Genomic DNA, 14,623 nt, shown 5'->3' with positions numbered 1-14,623 from the left:
ATCTACTATGAATTAGCACTGTTTCTTGTAGCTCTAAATTGTGTTATTCTCATTCAAAATCATGAGCTTACCATCTTTCCACTCACGAGTTGCAGAATGGATGAAGCCAAACAATTCATCTCTGTCTACTGCCTTTGGATTGAGGTCATTCCAAACTGGCTTCCTCTTCAAGTTTACGTAGGTTTTATGGAGAACTCTCAATATCTATTGAAAAACAAATATCTGACATTTGAAAACTACTTTACAAAATCATGGCGAGTGTTTATTTTTTTCAATGCATGAAACTCTAACCTGGCTTTTTCCAGTACCCGCAGTTCCAATAACAAAGACAGAATGACGCACAGCCATGAGTTCCACCAACTGTATCACCTGACAAAATGAAGTCAGTTTTCATATTTTTAGCAACTTCTTCATTCTATTTTAAAAACACTAACAATTTATACACTCATATTGTGTCAAACCTTGAGGATGAATGTCTCCTCAGGCTGGAGTCGCAGTTCCACAGTGGTCTTTCTGATGGCCTTTTCAAAGTCATAGTCTCTCTCTCTCTCCACACCCAGGCCTGGGAATACATCTCCCAGCAGTCCCAAGAAGATAGTCACATCTTCAGTCACAATTTTTGGCATGTTGAAGTCCCTCAGAGCACGCATCAGCACCTGGGAAATACCATGCATTTTTAGATTATATAAATCAATGCTTCATCCTCCTTTGGCTGTAGGATGAAGTTTACATATAAGTCACCTGATCCTCTGGCCTTGTCTTGTCTCTTCTTCTCAGTGCTCCTGCCACAACCAGAACAGACTTGACAGCACGCAAACCCCAGTCATAGTGGTCCTAATAGACAAATAAGGATAGACAGTAAAGATGTGTATTCCTGTGTTTAGGCAAGCCATAAATCCTACCAAACAAACTACTAAGATTTATTGAATGGTTTCATGCACTGCTGTGCACCTGAGATGTAACTGAAAAGATTTATTATTGATGTTCTCTGTTGCAATCTAACATTATGAAATATAACAGCGGGACTAAGTGTTTTTTCTCCTACCTGCCTGGAGAGCAGTTCTTTGCAGAGAGCGTACAGAGTGATAAACTTCCGTGCTAAAAGCTTAGCACCACGGAAGCCCTCTGCGACCAACATTATCTCACAGATAAGTTCAGTGTCAGGCACCACCATGGCACAGGGTCTACAGCAGGAAAAAAGATAGACCAGACAATGCACATTATAAAAAATAAAACAAGTAAAAGTGCACTATAAAAAAGGTTATCATTCCCACCTGAACAGAGTCTTGAGGTTCTCAGGTAGCTCTGTCCTGCCCGCATAGCCAGGATTCATGGTGATGAAAATCCCCACTGACGGCTTTAAGACAATGTCAGCATTTAAGAACAGGAACCTGTGAGGTTACCAAGAGAGTTAACCTGTTACTATCGCTATATTGCAACAACATGAAGAATTCATATAGTCAGCTACACATGCTTACCTTATCTTTTTAGAGCGAATGGCGTCTTGTATAGTTTTGAGCTGCACTGCTACTACAGACAGAACATCCACAGGAATACGATTAAATTCATCAAAGCAGCCCCATGCTCCAGTCTGGGCCAGACCCTTGTAGATATTACCAATTGACTAAACATAAACAGGAATTGCATTTAGGAGTGATATATACATGTTTACTGAAACAACTGATCAATATATGAACTGCGCAAAGGCTGTTGAATTTCAAACCATGTAGTCCATCTGCTCAGAACAGTTGAAGATGTACACCATGACACCCATTGCCCTGCCGAGATCCTTAGTGGTCTCAGTCTTCCCTGTTCCGGCGGGACCTGCTGGGGCTCCACTCATGGTCAGGTGGAGTGACTGAGTCAGGGTTATGTAGCATCTAAACTTGCCAATGGCAACAGCACACAAAGAGACATACAATGTTGAATGTAGCTAATGTATTGAAATATTAAATGTATAGGTTGAACACTGATAATCTTACCGGTCTGTTAGAGGAGTGATGACTAGACGTGGTGTATTTCCAAGATACTCATAAAGGTAAAGGAACTGAGCATCACAGATGTTGACGAAGCAATGGCGCTGCGGCTCATTCCAGCAATGTCGGAGCTGTGAAAGCCACTGAAAGGCCTGTGAGGTGGTGACCTGTGAACACAGTTAACTGCTATCAAACTGTATAACAAGACATACAACACGAGTAGATATTAGCAGCATGATGATAATCATAACTAGTTAAAATATTGTCTTGCTACTAAGTCTATAATCTATATTTTCGTACATTTCATTAAAATGAAAGCTGTGCCCTTCTTATTTACAGTTTGATTTAAAAACAAAGTGAATAAATGTACTGTTGTAACATATGTTTTTCTTGTTTTTGTTTTCACATATGGTTTGCAGTTCCTATATGGGTTGTGATCTTCAGTGACCTGAGAGCAAAATCTAAAGGAGGGTCTAAGGATAGTGGGTATCATATGCTGTGAAGATTGTTAAGCAGCTTATGGCGCATTAATGATATTGGAACATATAAATAAAACTGATGTTACAGGCTCAGTCTGTTGTGTATGGCTTGCTGTGTATGTGGAGCTGTGTGTGTGTATGTGTAACGCAAGAGAGGTGCAACAGTAGTACTCTGTTTAGTGTGTTAGGTTTACATTAGCCGCAGCCACAGTGAAGAGAGGCTCTGCACTTTGCCATGTCATCATGAGATGATTTTAAGTTTATTTTCCCTCTATGTGAGAGACAAAGAAGAATAGTAAGGCTCTGTCCAACTCCTGCAGTGCTGAATAAAAGTTTTCCTACTCAGACGTAGTTCCGGTTTTGTTTTGCTGTTACCACAAACAACCTAAAGCTAAGCTAAGTCAGCTGGCATGATACCAGAGGTTACTACAGTTCGGAGCCTACGAGTTGGTGGAGATAACACTGATTTGACAAGTATGATATGTTTATTTACATTCCTATGTGATATTTTTTTATAATGTCAGAGTTAGTTCAATTAAAAAAAATGAAATGCTGATCATAAGATGATTTATTTGCATTAACCTTTTGGGCAATAAGGCTTGCAACAACATCCCTTGCATGGACATCAATAGTGCATATAGTCATGATCTTCTGTCGGTCGCCTGAGCTTAGCTCACCCAACAGCATGCTGATCAACAAGTTCAGTTGAGAAATCTGGAGAAGATGAAAAAACTGTTATTATGAGTAAATTAGTTAGGATTTTAGGCAATCATGACAATTTAAATTCACATGAAAATTCTGAATTCTCAACAATGTGATACATTGCTTTGTTAACATTTCCTGTCACACTTGTATTACTACTGTTCATCCACTTGTATTTGTAGTAGCTGCAAAGGGAGGGGGTCTATGGATACGCATAAAGTAATGTGTCTTTAGCACCACAATTATGTTGCTGTAGACCACTTCTTCTGAGTCAGCATCATGCATGCTGGAAATGCAGCCTGTATGAATGTGAACCCTTTGGATTTAGTAATTTGATAGAAACAGTACTGAACACAAATCAAGGATTGTGTCTTAAGAAACAATCAGAAATAATCTTGTGTAAACCAAAACAGCACTGGGTATCTTGCATTTATCACAGGTCTTGTATGACAGCAGATCTAATCAGTGCAGTACAGTGGGCTGAACGGAGAGAGAGATTATTCAAACAGCAGCCAAGGACATGCTAACCTTAAATAGTGCTGATGAAACTGACAAGAGTAATAATACTACTGTGAGGATAGCCCACAACAAGGCTCCACAAACCAAGCTGAGGTCACTGACACTCCAGTGATTATGATAGCATTAAGGAAAATGTGTCCATCTTCCAGATACCACTAAAATCTCAGATTGCACACAAATCCATGTAAATGTAGTGCAATCTTAACATTTTAATATATATACACATGTTCTGTATGTGCAAATAAAATTATTCTAAAATCATATTTTACCCCACTAATGTACCTTTACACCAACTGTCAATTAGTATATTAACTGATGTTAAAATAATACTGATAGTAACCTGAAGAGCAGCCGGTTTATTTGTTTCTGTTACTATGCTTTGAGGTGAGAGGTGAGCATTTTAATTGTTGCATCCTTATTCTTCATATTTAGATATACCTTGCAAAATGCTACAATTCCATTCAACACATCACAGATTATGGTATATTTTATTATACAATTAAATCAACACCCCTCTCACTACACTGTAACAAGTGAACTTAAAGATGAGGTTTCTGAATCCCTATGTTTATTGAAAAGGGCCCTCATTAAGCAAGTATTCATGAAAAATGAAGGTTTTTCTTCTCTGCAGCAATTATTGAGAGCTATTAGTTATGTACCTGTTTCTTGTTATAGTCTTTCAGTGCAGACTCAAATCCTTCTTCCAGTCTTTTAAACACCAGCTCCATATCATTACTCCACCAGATCTGAGATCCAATGAGAGCAACTTGGGCAGGGAAGTCAAGAATCCACTGCTCTCTGGGCCTGTCCTCGTACACAGACACAGCCTCAGACAGGTGACCCCTGACACATTCCCTCATGGACTCTTCCAGACAAGTTAGCCATGCCTCCACCTGATATAAAGTATTATTATCATTGGTGAAATTATTAAAAATGAGAAAGCTAATTCAGAATCTTTGATATTGAATGTAATGTCTTACTGGCCCATTACAGCAACATCCAGTCTGAAAGGGAACATATTCCCTTTTTTTGCTGTACATTCCCACGGCAAGTTTAGGATTATCCAATTGTTCATTTCTGGAGAATTCCAGATCTGACATGTTGTCAAATAATTTTGAGAGGTGGACAGTCACCTGAAAAAGAAATAGAATTTTTATGTCACATACAGTTAACATGAAAATACTGACACTTGGATTAATACTACAAAAGTTTAAGGACATTCTACACAAATGTACCTCTGTGGGGCGACTCCCTTTAGAGAGGATGTCCAACAGGTCTGCAGATGAAATGAAATAGAATCGTGGAAAGGCAAGTCTCTTTGTCTCCAGGTATTCAGCAAGAGCTTTTTCACACAATGCCAGCCTGTTATAAGAGAGAGATGCAGGAATAGTAAGCACAAAACTTGACAGTGTAATAAAAATCAAATATTAAAATAAACCTTTTTTGAAGATCCTCCAACTTCTCATATAGTTCAGGCTTGTTGGTGGCCTCGATGACATTTTTGGTCTTAGCACTGTCCAACATTAACCCCTGAAAGACACCATATTTAAAATGTTGAGAACAGTAGAATTAGCCTATCTGCATGACTTAAACCAGCAATACTGCATATAAGTGCAGACCTGAAATTCAGCATCAATAACTTGGAATCTGTGTGCATCTGCAGGCAGCTGTTGGCAGATGTCATCACAGCCTTGGAAGATGCTTTCCAAGTGGGCCCATGTCTTCTGGATCTGCATCCAGACCATCAGCACAGAGTCAGCCACAGTGAGTTGTTTTTGTAGTTCCGCTACTTGGAGAAGGAAGTGATCGACATGTTTGCTCTGAAAGATGCCCTGGAGCTGAAGCTTCAGGATGAGGAAATAGAGACCTTTGAGCATAGCATGTTTAAAGGTCCAACCTAAAACTCAAACACATCAAACTACCACCAAATCTGTGTTAAGAGACAGCATCACATGTATCAGTTTAATTTCCAAGCATATTCAACCTCTAGTCATGCTGTAAAAAAGTGGGGGAGGGAAACAGTCTGTTTACACAAAGACGGAGGCACTAAAGTGGCAAGACTTCTAATTGCTGGCTATAACCCCCCAATACATCTGGTGTACATGTACAAAGACTGCCATGGTGCAACAATGCCCTGTGTCTGACAGCAGCTATAAATCTGAGGACTCAATAGGGACCTCTCCACTCTCAGCTGTGCTGTTAGACAGTCAGACAGGGCGGCCCCTTCCTGCATTCTCATCTCTATTCAACACTTAACTATCAGTGCTTCTCGGAGACAACTGATCTTGAGAACTAGTTGTTGTGCTTTTCAGCCATTATGCATTTTTCTATGCTATACGTTCACACAAAGAATCTCTTTAAGTAACTTAGAAATTTACCTGATGATCTTCAAGAGTTTCAATAAGTTCTTCGTCACATTTCAGAAGTGGCACAGAAGTTTGGCAATGATCTTCATATGAAAGCTCCATTGATGCCCACGTTTGACTTATTTCTGTTACAACCTGAAATAAAATGACAATGTTTGACTTATAAAACTCTACTGTAAAAGATTTAACAATAGCAAAAATTCTACAGCTTGTGATGCATAGCGAAAGGCTAATATGTTTGCTAGAAATCTATGTAGTTGGGATACTGTTCATGCCACAACATTTTAATTTACATGGTAATTTATAAACTGCTGAATAACACTGTATTAATAACTGAATAAGAACCTTCTCTATGGCCATTTCTTTGACTGCTTTATCTACTATGCTGCGAACTTCCTCTTCAAATAAGTGGAGTTGCAGAGCCAAGAGGTCTTCCAAGGTGGTACTATCAGTCACGGTGAAGTCCATCTATTTAAAAAAGATTTATTGTCATGATATAATGTCTCATTGTGCAAAAAAAAGTTGCTCTTTAGTGAGACCTCTACTGTGGTTATATACGCACCTTTGTTGTTCTAATTAGCTGCACCCAGTGGCGCTCCCGTATTGCCAGGTTCTGTAGCTGACTCACAGCCCGCAGTGACGTCAACATGTTCTTTACATAAAGGTCTAACCCGGAATACACATCCCACATGCGGGCCTCTTTGTCAAGCTTCCGTATGTCCTACACAAACAGAAGGTAGGTAAACATAATTAGTTATTAGGGGCATCTGTTACAAACAGCAATGGTGCATGACAGCAAGACAGCAGGAGAGATGCGCTGGTGTGATGTAGCACTGTTGGTGACCTCACCTTGGCAAACCTCCTCAATTCTGCATCCATCTGGTCCACGTTTATCTGCCTCCATTTGGTCATTGTCCAGTTTTCCACACTGCTCTGTATAGATAAAGACGCATGCAGAGGGGTCAATGGGCTGAGGGTACTTAATGGGGACATTCAGAGGCTACACGGTATTCACAGAATCAATGACAGCCTCCAAAAAGACAGGCTGGTCAAGTTATTGAGTAATTAGGTTTTGTGGTATGGTGACGAGGTCTTATGCTATCTCCATTTCCTTAAGAACACCGACATTTAAGTGTATAATACGCATTAAGCTACTTACCTGCACAAATACAACAATGTCCCACAGTTCTTTGAGGACTGTGATCTCTCGTCTGCAGAGCTTGATGTCTCTGTAGTCAGGGATAGTGACATCAAATAGATTTGTAGATTCTTGCAGCTCTGCTACTTCTTTCTCCATGTCTCGGATTGCTTTTTCACACTAGAAAACAAGACATAGGAATTGTTATCCAGAATGTGAAATACAGGGTTATTATTTTAATCCCATAATCAAACAATAGCTAAACTCCTACTTTCTCCAGACAGATGTAGGGATGCACTGTTTTATAAGTGAAAGGTGCAGTTGCTCTGAACATCTCCCTGAATTGGGTTGTTTTCACCTGAAAAATAAGACACACCAGTTTCAAGACTGTCACACGTTTCAATACTGTGCATATGTAATTTATCTGGAAATAAGAACTAAGAACGACTTGTCACCTCAAATGCCATGCAACATCTTCGTAAAACCATCACTTCTGCGTTTTGCATGGGTGCCACCTCATGCCTCACTTTTAAGGCCAGTTTTTTAGCCCCACTCCATTTTTCAGGGAGTTCCTAAAGAGAGTTATTTTGTATCTTAAATGGTAGCATGGTCATTACATTCAGATTCTTTGACAGTGAATTTATCAATGATAATATTTTATCACTTGCAAGTGAAATAGAAGAAGAATCCTACTCCTTTCTCTACCTCCAACTGAGAATAGACCTGGTCTGGTATGATCACTCCATAGCGTTCCAGGAGGAATATTGTGTCTCTCAGAGGCTCAAACATCTTGTCTGTGGCTGTCTGTCTGTCTCTGATAGCCAACAGGTGACTCATAACTTCCACCAAGCCACTATGGTCTCCTTTACCCACAGGCCAGGCTAGCCCTTCAATGGTGGTTCGGATAAACTCCTTCAGCTCATCAAGACTGAATGGGAAAGCATGTGAAGTGAAACTACAGATGCTACACTTTTCTTTGCATTTGTTTGCCAAGCAGAACTCAATTTTACCTGTTGGTGACATATGTCAAGAGATGCTCCTTGAAAAGCCAGCTCCACTTTTTTATTATGTTTAGAAGACTGACTTTGAAGAACTTGATGTCCACCCGAAACCATCCATCAAACACTCTGAAGTCTTCAAATTTCGACGTTTTAGAGTACAAGTCCTCATAGTAATCTATCTGTAACATTAAGACCACTGTAAATTAGAAACACAATTTGTGTATTGAACATTTGTAATCCATGAGTTTAAAGAGCTTTTTACCTGTTCTTTGAAGTTATCAACTGTAGGAGGGCTCTCCGGGAGTACATCTGTACTACAAACCTCAATCTCTTCAGCTGTAAGCGCACGTCCATACAGGAGAAACTGGCTGAGAAACTCAACCCTGTCGTCTTGCCACAGATGGGCGTAGCAATCAAACTTTGTCTGGTAATTTACGGCTTTCTTGAGGACGTTTTCCACTCGCTCCATTATTTCCTGTCTCAGGTCCAACAAATCTAATATGTCATCCATTACATTCTGTAAGAGTTACATCACATGACACATGTCATCAAGAGTATTTACGATTTGTAGGAGAGATTGTTTAATAATAGAAAGTTGAGGCAACAATTTTAACAATTTTAGACTAGACAATGTACAAAATCAGAATGCTGAGCACAACATTTATTGGATACAACCATAATATTTGTACTTATGAAAAGTTTAATTCAGCATATATATCTACTCTTAGAAAAAACAAAAAGTCTCTTGTAATGTCAACATCTACCGCAGAGTACCTGATAGCTGTCCATGCTCAGATGAGAAGCCACTCTGTTGATATTCACTGAAGTCTTGAATACATCTCCGACCAGTCCTTCTATCAGCTCGTAGAGGCAATCTCCTGCATCTCGCTCCAGTGGGGTAAGGAATGCCATCCCTGAGCCATTAAGCATCAGCTGAGTTTCAAATAGAGGAGCCTGCTTTGGCCAAGACTCCATGTTGTCCATTAAGAACTGGAGAGAGTGGCTAATGTAGCTAAAGAGCCCTTCCACCACCATCTCATCCACATACTCCAGGTAGGACTGCCATTCTTCTGAAGCAGGGTCAGCATGGAAAAGGACCATATTCTCCTGGTGAAATTTCAGTGTAATGGAAAGATGGTGAGCACAAAACCACTCAGTGTCAGTCAAATTTAATGTAATCCATTTCAGTAACATCTTCCCAATAAAGTCACATCATTTTGGGATGTCATGAAAATATTTTGCTCATCAAAACTAGAGAGCAAGAAAGTAATTGCAATAAATACACAACAAAAAGGCATGAACCGTAAAGATAAATGTTACGTTTCGATTTAGCTGATCATATTTTAATAAAGTGCAAATTATGGAATTACATTTGTATGGACATTTTAAATTGCCTGTGATCAGAATTGTTTTATCAATGTGTTGTAATCCTGACAAATATTTCGACCACATGCTGAAAGGTTTTGGAATCACGCCAACCATTTTTAGTTTCCTTACAGCAACACAGGCCTACAGTACACATGAAAATGCATAAGAGTGAATATTATCATAAATCCAGCCATATGCACCTGTACCAGCTTGTGGATAGATTCCCCATCCTTCTTTATGGACCTGTATATCTTGTTGACACGGTCTCCCCGATCTTCCAGCTGTATAAGTGAACCTTTCTTGTTGTCCTTCCTGCAAAACATGGCCTGTTTGCTCCATCCCTTCATCATTGACTGGATGGCTTCACAGTTTTCCTTGGTTTTGCTGACTCGACTTACAAGGTCGTGGACCATGTCTTTGGTAGTGCTGATGAAGCTCCAGCAGTCCTGGTCTTGCCATGTCAAGTCAGTCTCTGCTCTTGTTAATTGCAGGTCTACGGACACCAGCTCAGCTCTGATGAGAGGAAGTTCCACCTCTAGCACTGTCTGCTTCAGCTTGTTGTACCATTGTACTAGCAGCTGCAGACTGCTCACATACTGGAGAAAAAAAAAATCTTTTGAGGTAAATGATAATATGACAGAACGTTGCTTGTTGTTTAACTTCAACAGGTGTGCATGAGTGTAAGTGAGCTCAGGTTTCCAACCTTTGTGAACATGTCACGCTTCTCAAAAACAGTCACTGCAGCTGCAGGAATGCTGATCTGACTGAGAGTTTGAATATATTTCACATCTTTCAAGACTTCAGTCAGCTAAGGAGTAAAAGGAAACAGTGATTAACTCATATATATAGTCACAGTGGGGTGGTGGAAAAATGTTTTGTCTCAACTAACAGAATCCCTGGGATGATGTATTAGGTGAATGAAATAACTATATGAGTAATTATTACCTCTGCCAAAAAGGTTATGTCTACATGTCAGCAATAAAACATGGCTGGTTCTGTCAGCAGTATATTTTATTAGTTATGGAAGAAGGAAGGAAATATTTAACTTGGCCCAGGGGACAATTTACCACAAGTTGGTGGCGATGCAACAATGCAGCGACTGTATTATACAGTGCATATAATGTACCTCCTAAAAAAACTGTTTAGCACTTTCAAGAGACTTTCAAAGCAGGTACAGTACCTTCAATTTTACAGCAACATTAAAGCAACATTACCTTAGGATTGAAGTTGACTGAGATCAAGCCACATGAATTATTTCTAGAGATAAGAGGCTGGTTGAGGTTGATCAGACAGGCCTGTTCTAAACCAGCACACCACTCAGAGTAAATGTCTTCTTCATATTGGTCCAGGAGACTCAACATCTCCATGTACATGTGGTGCTCCTTCACCATCTCTACACCACCTGTAGATCTGAAAAGATTGCATAATTGTGAAAAAGTGTCCTTTAAAAGTCTAGCACAGTAGTAATTTCTAACCCCTTGTATTGGATCTGTGCATATATTTGTCTAATCATCTAACTGATTTATTCATTCATTCACTGAAAGTAACCATAATACACTGACGTTTCAAACAGTAATCTGATTTTTTCCCATGGGGTTTGAATGCGTTCTCGGAGCATTTTTGCCCACTTTAAAGCTCCAGATGTATGAGCCATGTTCTTATTCAGACCACTCTCCATCTGTAAACACAGAAAGAATAGTACATTCTTATTGTGCCTTGGATACATATTATACATATAATTTGCTTACAGTACCTGATCGAGCTGGGATTTAAACAGACATTTACACTTCTCCAGCTCTTCTCTGAAATGTTGCTGCAGCAGAAGGAAGTTGGGAGTGAATATCTGTCGAATTTTTCCTCGCTCAAGGAAGGGTCCAACAATAGTTAACAGCTGAAGGGGAAACACAAAAGATGTTGGTGCCCTACTTGGTAGCTCTGTCACTGACTACTCACTTTGTCCAACCTGTCATCAAAATTAAACGTATTATCCAGTCTTGCTTACTTTGAGGGCTGATTCCAGTCCTGAGCAATCCTTAAAGGCAAGGCATAGAAGGCTGGCAAGGCGGCATTCAAAGTCCACAATTTTTACTTTGAAATCCTTATACTCGTTTTCAAAATCCTTATGACAAAATTAACAATTAATCAGTATTGAATGATGAGTACATCTGTGTTAAATAATGCATTATGTATCTTTCTTGCATTTCTATGATTTGTAAGTAGCTGGACAGTATGAACATCTACAAAAAGTCATTTTTAGACAATTTCACCTTCGAGTTGCAATCAAGTGGGCTGTTTTCACTGTGCTTCAATACATGGCAATGATTACAGAACTCTCTGTACATCTGAGCAGCATGCTCACTGTAGAGTTTCCCTTTAAGTCCACCAAATTCCAGTTTTTCCATACGCTGATAGTCAAGCATTATTTCAAAGAAGTCCTGAAAATATAATTATAAAAAGGGAACAAAACCACATAAAAAACACATAAAAAATAAAAACGCACACATCTGAATACAAAGATGAAAATGCAATTTCACCTCCAGCTGTAACATGCGATTGAGGAACTGGTTGAAATGTGCAAAAATCATGGCAGATGGGAAATCCCAGGGTGCATGTTTCGCATGGTTGGCCAACCTATCCCTCTGGGTCTGGTAACTCTCTCTGAAACATCTGAAGACTTTTATCACCATCTTTACCATTTCTAGACTTTCCTCTGGGTCTTCTCTAAGTAACAGATCAGCAGAGAGGTATGTAGAAGCCTGTAAGTAAAAAGATTGTATCTGTGAATTTGTTTCTAAGCACACACCAATAGCCTACAACTTATGTCAGAGTAACACAGACTAACATCAGCAAAGCATCACTGTACACTGTATTTTAGTATGACACACTTTTCCATGCACTGTGACCAAATACATTTGCAGCATGAATGTATCACTAGATGTATTCAATCACAACTAGTGTTTCCCATCTGGAGTCTTACCTGTTCAATGAGCAGATTGCAAAGTTCCTGAAGAAACACCACCATGCGTGCTGGTCTTTGATAGGGCTGGCAGTTAGTCCAGATAAGGAAAAGAGTGTGAAACAGTACAGGGATGAATGTTTCAAAGTGAGTAAATCCTTTCTTTTCCAGCTGAGACAGCTGAGCACACAGTGGCTGTAGATGGAGGTCAATGTCCCGGGCCTCTTGTAATGCTTTTGATTGAGAAAAAAAGGAAATATAAACAACATAATCAGAAATGACAAATTTTGATAATCACATTATGCTGTGCATGTAACACTTCAAATTACAGAACGAACTGTATGTCTTGTTTAATCTTACCATCAAATACATTTCCAATTAGAGTCTTGATTGTTGGATGGTAGCTGCTATCCATCATCTCTAACATCTTTGCCATTTTCTGAACGATGGGACTCTGAAGCTAAAAGTGAAAGTACCAAAAGCTTTAGCAGGGAAAAGAAAGTTAAGCGATGAAAATAATTCACATCACACTATCATTAAAGATCAAGAGAAAAAGTGAGCCTGCCTGATGATAAACGTTCTGAATATTGCTTTTCCTGGAAGCCCAGAACTTCAGCTCTGCGTTGGGTCCTGGATTACAGCCTGTCATAAGTAGGTCTGATGAATCCTCCTTCAGCATTTTCTGGATGAGATTGGTCCAATTGATGACTTGGGTCTCTATGGCATGGGCTAGTGCCCTGTCATAGTTATTATACCTGAAGGTAGAAATACATGTTGAGGGTGTTTCTGTGTTTCTTACAGCATCAAGGTCAATGATACAAAGGTAAAATTTTTGTTTACTTACATTTTGCAGGTACTTGATACATTATCCATCCAATTTGTTACTGTTGGGATAGGGAGGACCGTTTTCCCTAAAACCTGTCCCCATACAACTGATGTCTTGCTGCATACAGTCTCAACATTTTGAATAATATCCTCAGACATCAGATTTGGCCATGTGCGGTGGTTAAGGCTGTTTGACAGCAGTGGAACGCATACCTTAAGAAAAAAACATAAATTAAAATTGATTCACCCAGGTGTCCTAAAGGCAAGCTATAAAATACATCTGCACAACCAAAATAACTAACATGCAGTAAATTGCTTTTTTATGAGATTAGTGTAAGATTGAGGGTTTGGGGATCACCTGTTCAACTGTGCTTGACAACTGCAGTATTGGTGATGGAGACAAGAAGCCAAACAGCAGGAGCTCTCTGTAGTTTTCACAGTTAATGGGGACAACTCGTTTCTTGAGAATGTAGATTTGTTTGTTTGGGGAAAAGGGTGGGACCTGTGTTTTAAAAAATGACCACAACATTTAACTGGAAATTGATATAACACTTAAATGTGGTTAAGTAAAGTCTGTCATGCCAATCCATAGGCCTACAATAACAATTTGCAAGTACCCTAAACGTTGTATTAATTAGCAGTTGCCAAGTAGCCTATACAAAATTAGTTTGTTATCTAAGATTTTGCAACAGTCATACCTCGTTAGAAGCAACCAAACAACCGGTTTTTGGTGAAAAGAAAAATATAGTATTCTCTTTTTCAAACAGGTCTTTCAAATAAGCCTGGAACTCTTCGTTGACTGCACTTTTCTCCCATGTTTGACGCTGAAGTCGCAGAAGCCCACACACTTTTTCCTCGACAAACTTCACCCTGTCGTCCTCAAGAAAACATGGCACACTTTCTTCGTCGGACATGGTTGCTCTACCACCATGACATATTGTTGTCCTGTCACTTCCTACAACAAAACGTTAAAAAAAAGAGGAAAAAATAAAGAAACGTATTTGTGAGGATAGCTACGCAAACTATCCCCTGAACTTGTATTATTATAAACTTCGTGTTAAAATAGTTTTACTATGCTTTACTATGCTATACTTTTGCTCATGCCTGTCTGCAAAGGAGACAGGCATGAGCTGTACAGTCCTGTGGGTGGTTCAGCATTCCGTTGCTTAGCAACAGCCACGCTCCTCAATCACTGCCAGGTTCTTATTTTTGCTAGCTCCAAAGAGAGAAACTTTGTCCACAATGAAAGTCATGAAGAGTTTAACATCCATTTAACACGAAAAATTACCATGA

General features: G+C 39.4%; 1 protein-coding gene across 1 annotated transcript in view; it reads right to left on the bottom strand.

Moving 5' to 3' along the window:
* The window catches only part of LOC128365912 (dynein axonemal heavy chain 11), a 38,601-nt gene extending 24,357 nt beyond the window's left edge, over window positions 1-14,244 (bottom strand). The window contains exons 1-40 of the mRNA XM_053326534.1: window positions 14,029-14,244; window positions 13,689-13,832; window positions 13,350-13,543; window positions 13,071-13,260; window positions 12,866-12,965; window positions 12,527-12,738; window positions 12,084-12,305; window positions 11,817-11,984; window positions 11,552-11,668; window positions 11,303-11,440; window positions 11,121-11,227; window positions 10,764-10,959; window positions 10,253-10,357; window positions 9,750-10,145; window positions 8,956-9,288; window positions 8,444-8,698; window positions 8,191-8,360; window positions 7,886-8,108; window positions 7,636-7,752; window positions 7,452-7,538; window positions 7,202-7,360; window positions 6,892-6,975; window positions 6,605-6,763; window positions 6,388-6,510; window positions 6,055-6,177; window positions 5,296-5,520; window positions 5,115-5,206; window positions 4,912-5,038; window positions 4,657-4,809; window positions 4,336-4,569; window positions 3,038-3,169; window positions 1,983-2,143; window positions 1,724-1,880; window positions 1,479-1,624; window positions 1,275-1,391; window positions 1,046-1,184; window positions 742-834; window positions 462-656; window positions 292-369; window positions 72-204 (exon numbers count right to left, since the gene is read on the bottom strand). Coding sequence (XP_053182509.1) covers window positions 72-204; window positions 292-369; window positions 462-656; window positions 742-834; window positions 1,046-1,184; window positions 1,275-1,391; window positions 1,479-1,624; window positions 1,724-1,880; window positions 1,983-2,143; window positions 3,038-3,169; window positions 4,336-4,569; window positions 4,657-4,809; window positions 4,912-5,038; window positions 5,115-5,206; window positions 5,296-5,520; window positions 6,055-6,177; window positions 6,388-6,510; window positions 6,605-6,763; window positions 6,892-6,975; window positions 7,202-7,360; window positions 7,452-7,538; window positions 7,636-7,752; window positions 7,886-8,108; window positions 8,191-8,360; window positions 8,444-8,698; window positions 8,956-9,288; window positions 9,750-10,145; window positions 10,253-10,357; window positions 10,764-10,959; window positions 11,121-11,227; window positions 11,303-11,440; window positions 11,552-11,668; window positions 11,817-11,984; window positions 12,084-12,305; window positions 12,527-12,738; window positions 12,866-12,965; window positions 13,071-13,260; window positions 13,350-13,543; window positions 13,689-13,832; window positions 14,029-14,244 — 6,520 coding nt within the window. The remainder of the gene's footprint in view (window positions 1-71; window positions 205-291; window positions 370-461; window positions 657-741; window positions 835-1,045; window positions 1,185-1,274; window positions 1,392-1,478; window positions 1,625-1,723; window positions 1,881-1,982; window positions 2,144-3,037; window positions 3,170-4,335; window positions 4,570-4,656; window positions 4,810-4,911; window positions 5,039-5,114; window positions 5,207-5,295; window positions 5,521-6,054; window positions 6,178-6,387; window positions 6,511-6,604; window positions 6,764-6,891; window positions 6,976-7,201; window positions 7,361-7,451; window positions 7,539-7,635; window positions 7,753-7,885; window positions 8,109-8,190; window positions 8,361-8,443; window positions 8,699-8,955; window positions 9,289-9,749; window positions 10,146-10,252; window positions 10,358-10,763; window positions 10,960-11,120; window positions 11,228-11,302; window positions 11,441-11,551; window positions 11,669-11,816; window positions 11,985-12,083; window positions 12,306-12,526; window positions 12,739-12,865; window positions 12,966-13,070; window positions 13,261-13,349; window positions 13,544-13,688; window positions 13,833-14,028) is intronic.
* Between the last annotated feature and the right edge of the window lie 379 nt (window positions 14,245-14,623).

Source organism: Scomber japonicus, chromosome 10 (genome assembly GCF_027409825.1).
Source record: "Scomber japonicus isolate fScoJap1 chromosome 10, fScoJap1.pri, whole genome shotgun sequence".
Classification (NCBI taxonomy): domain Eukaryota; kingdom Metazoa; phylum Chordata; class Actinopteri; order Scombriformes; family Scombridae; genus Scomber; species Scomber japonicus.
The sequence above is the reverse complement of the archived record's forward strand: the minus strand, read 5'-3'. Positions and strand labels throughout refer to the sequence as shown.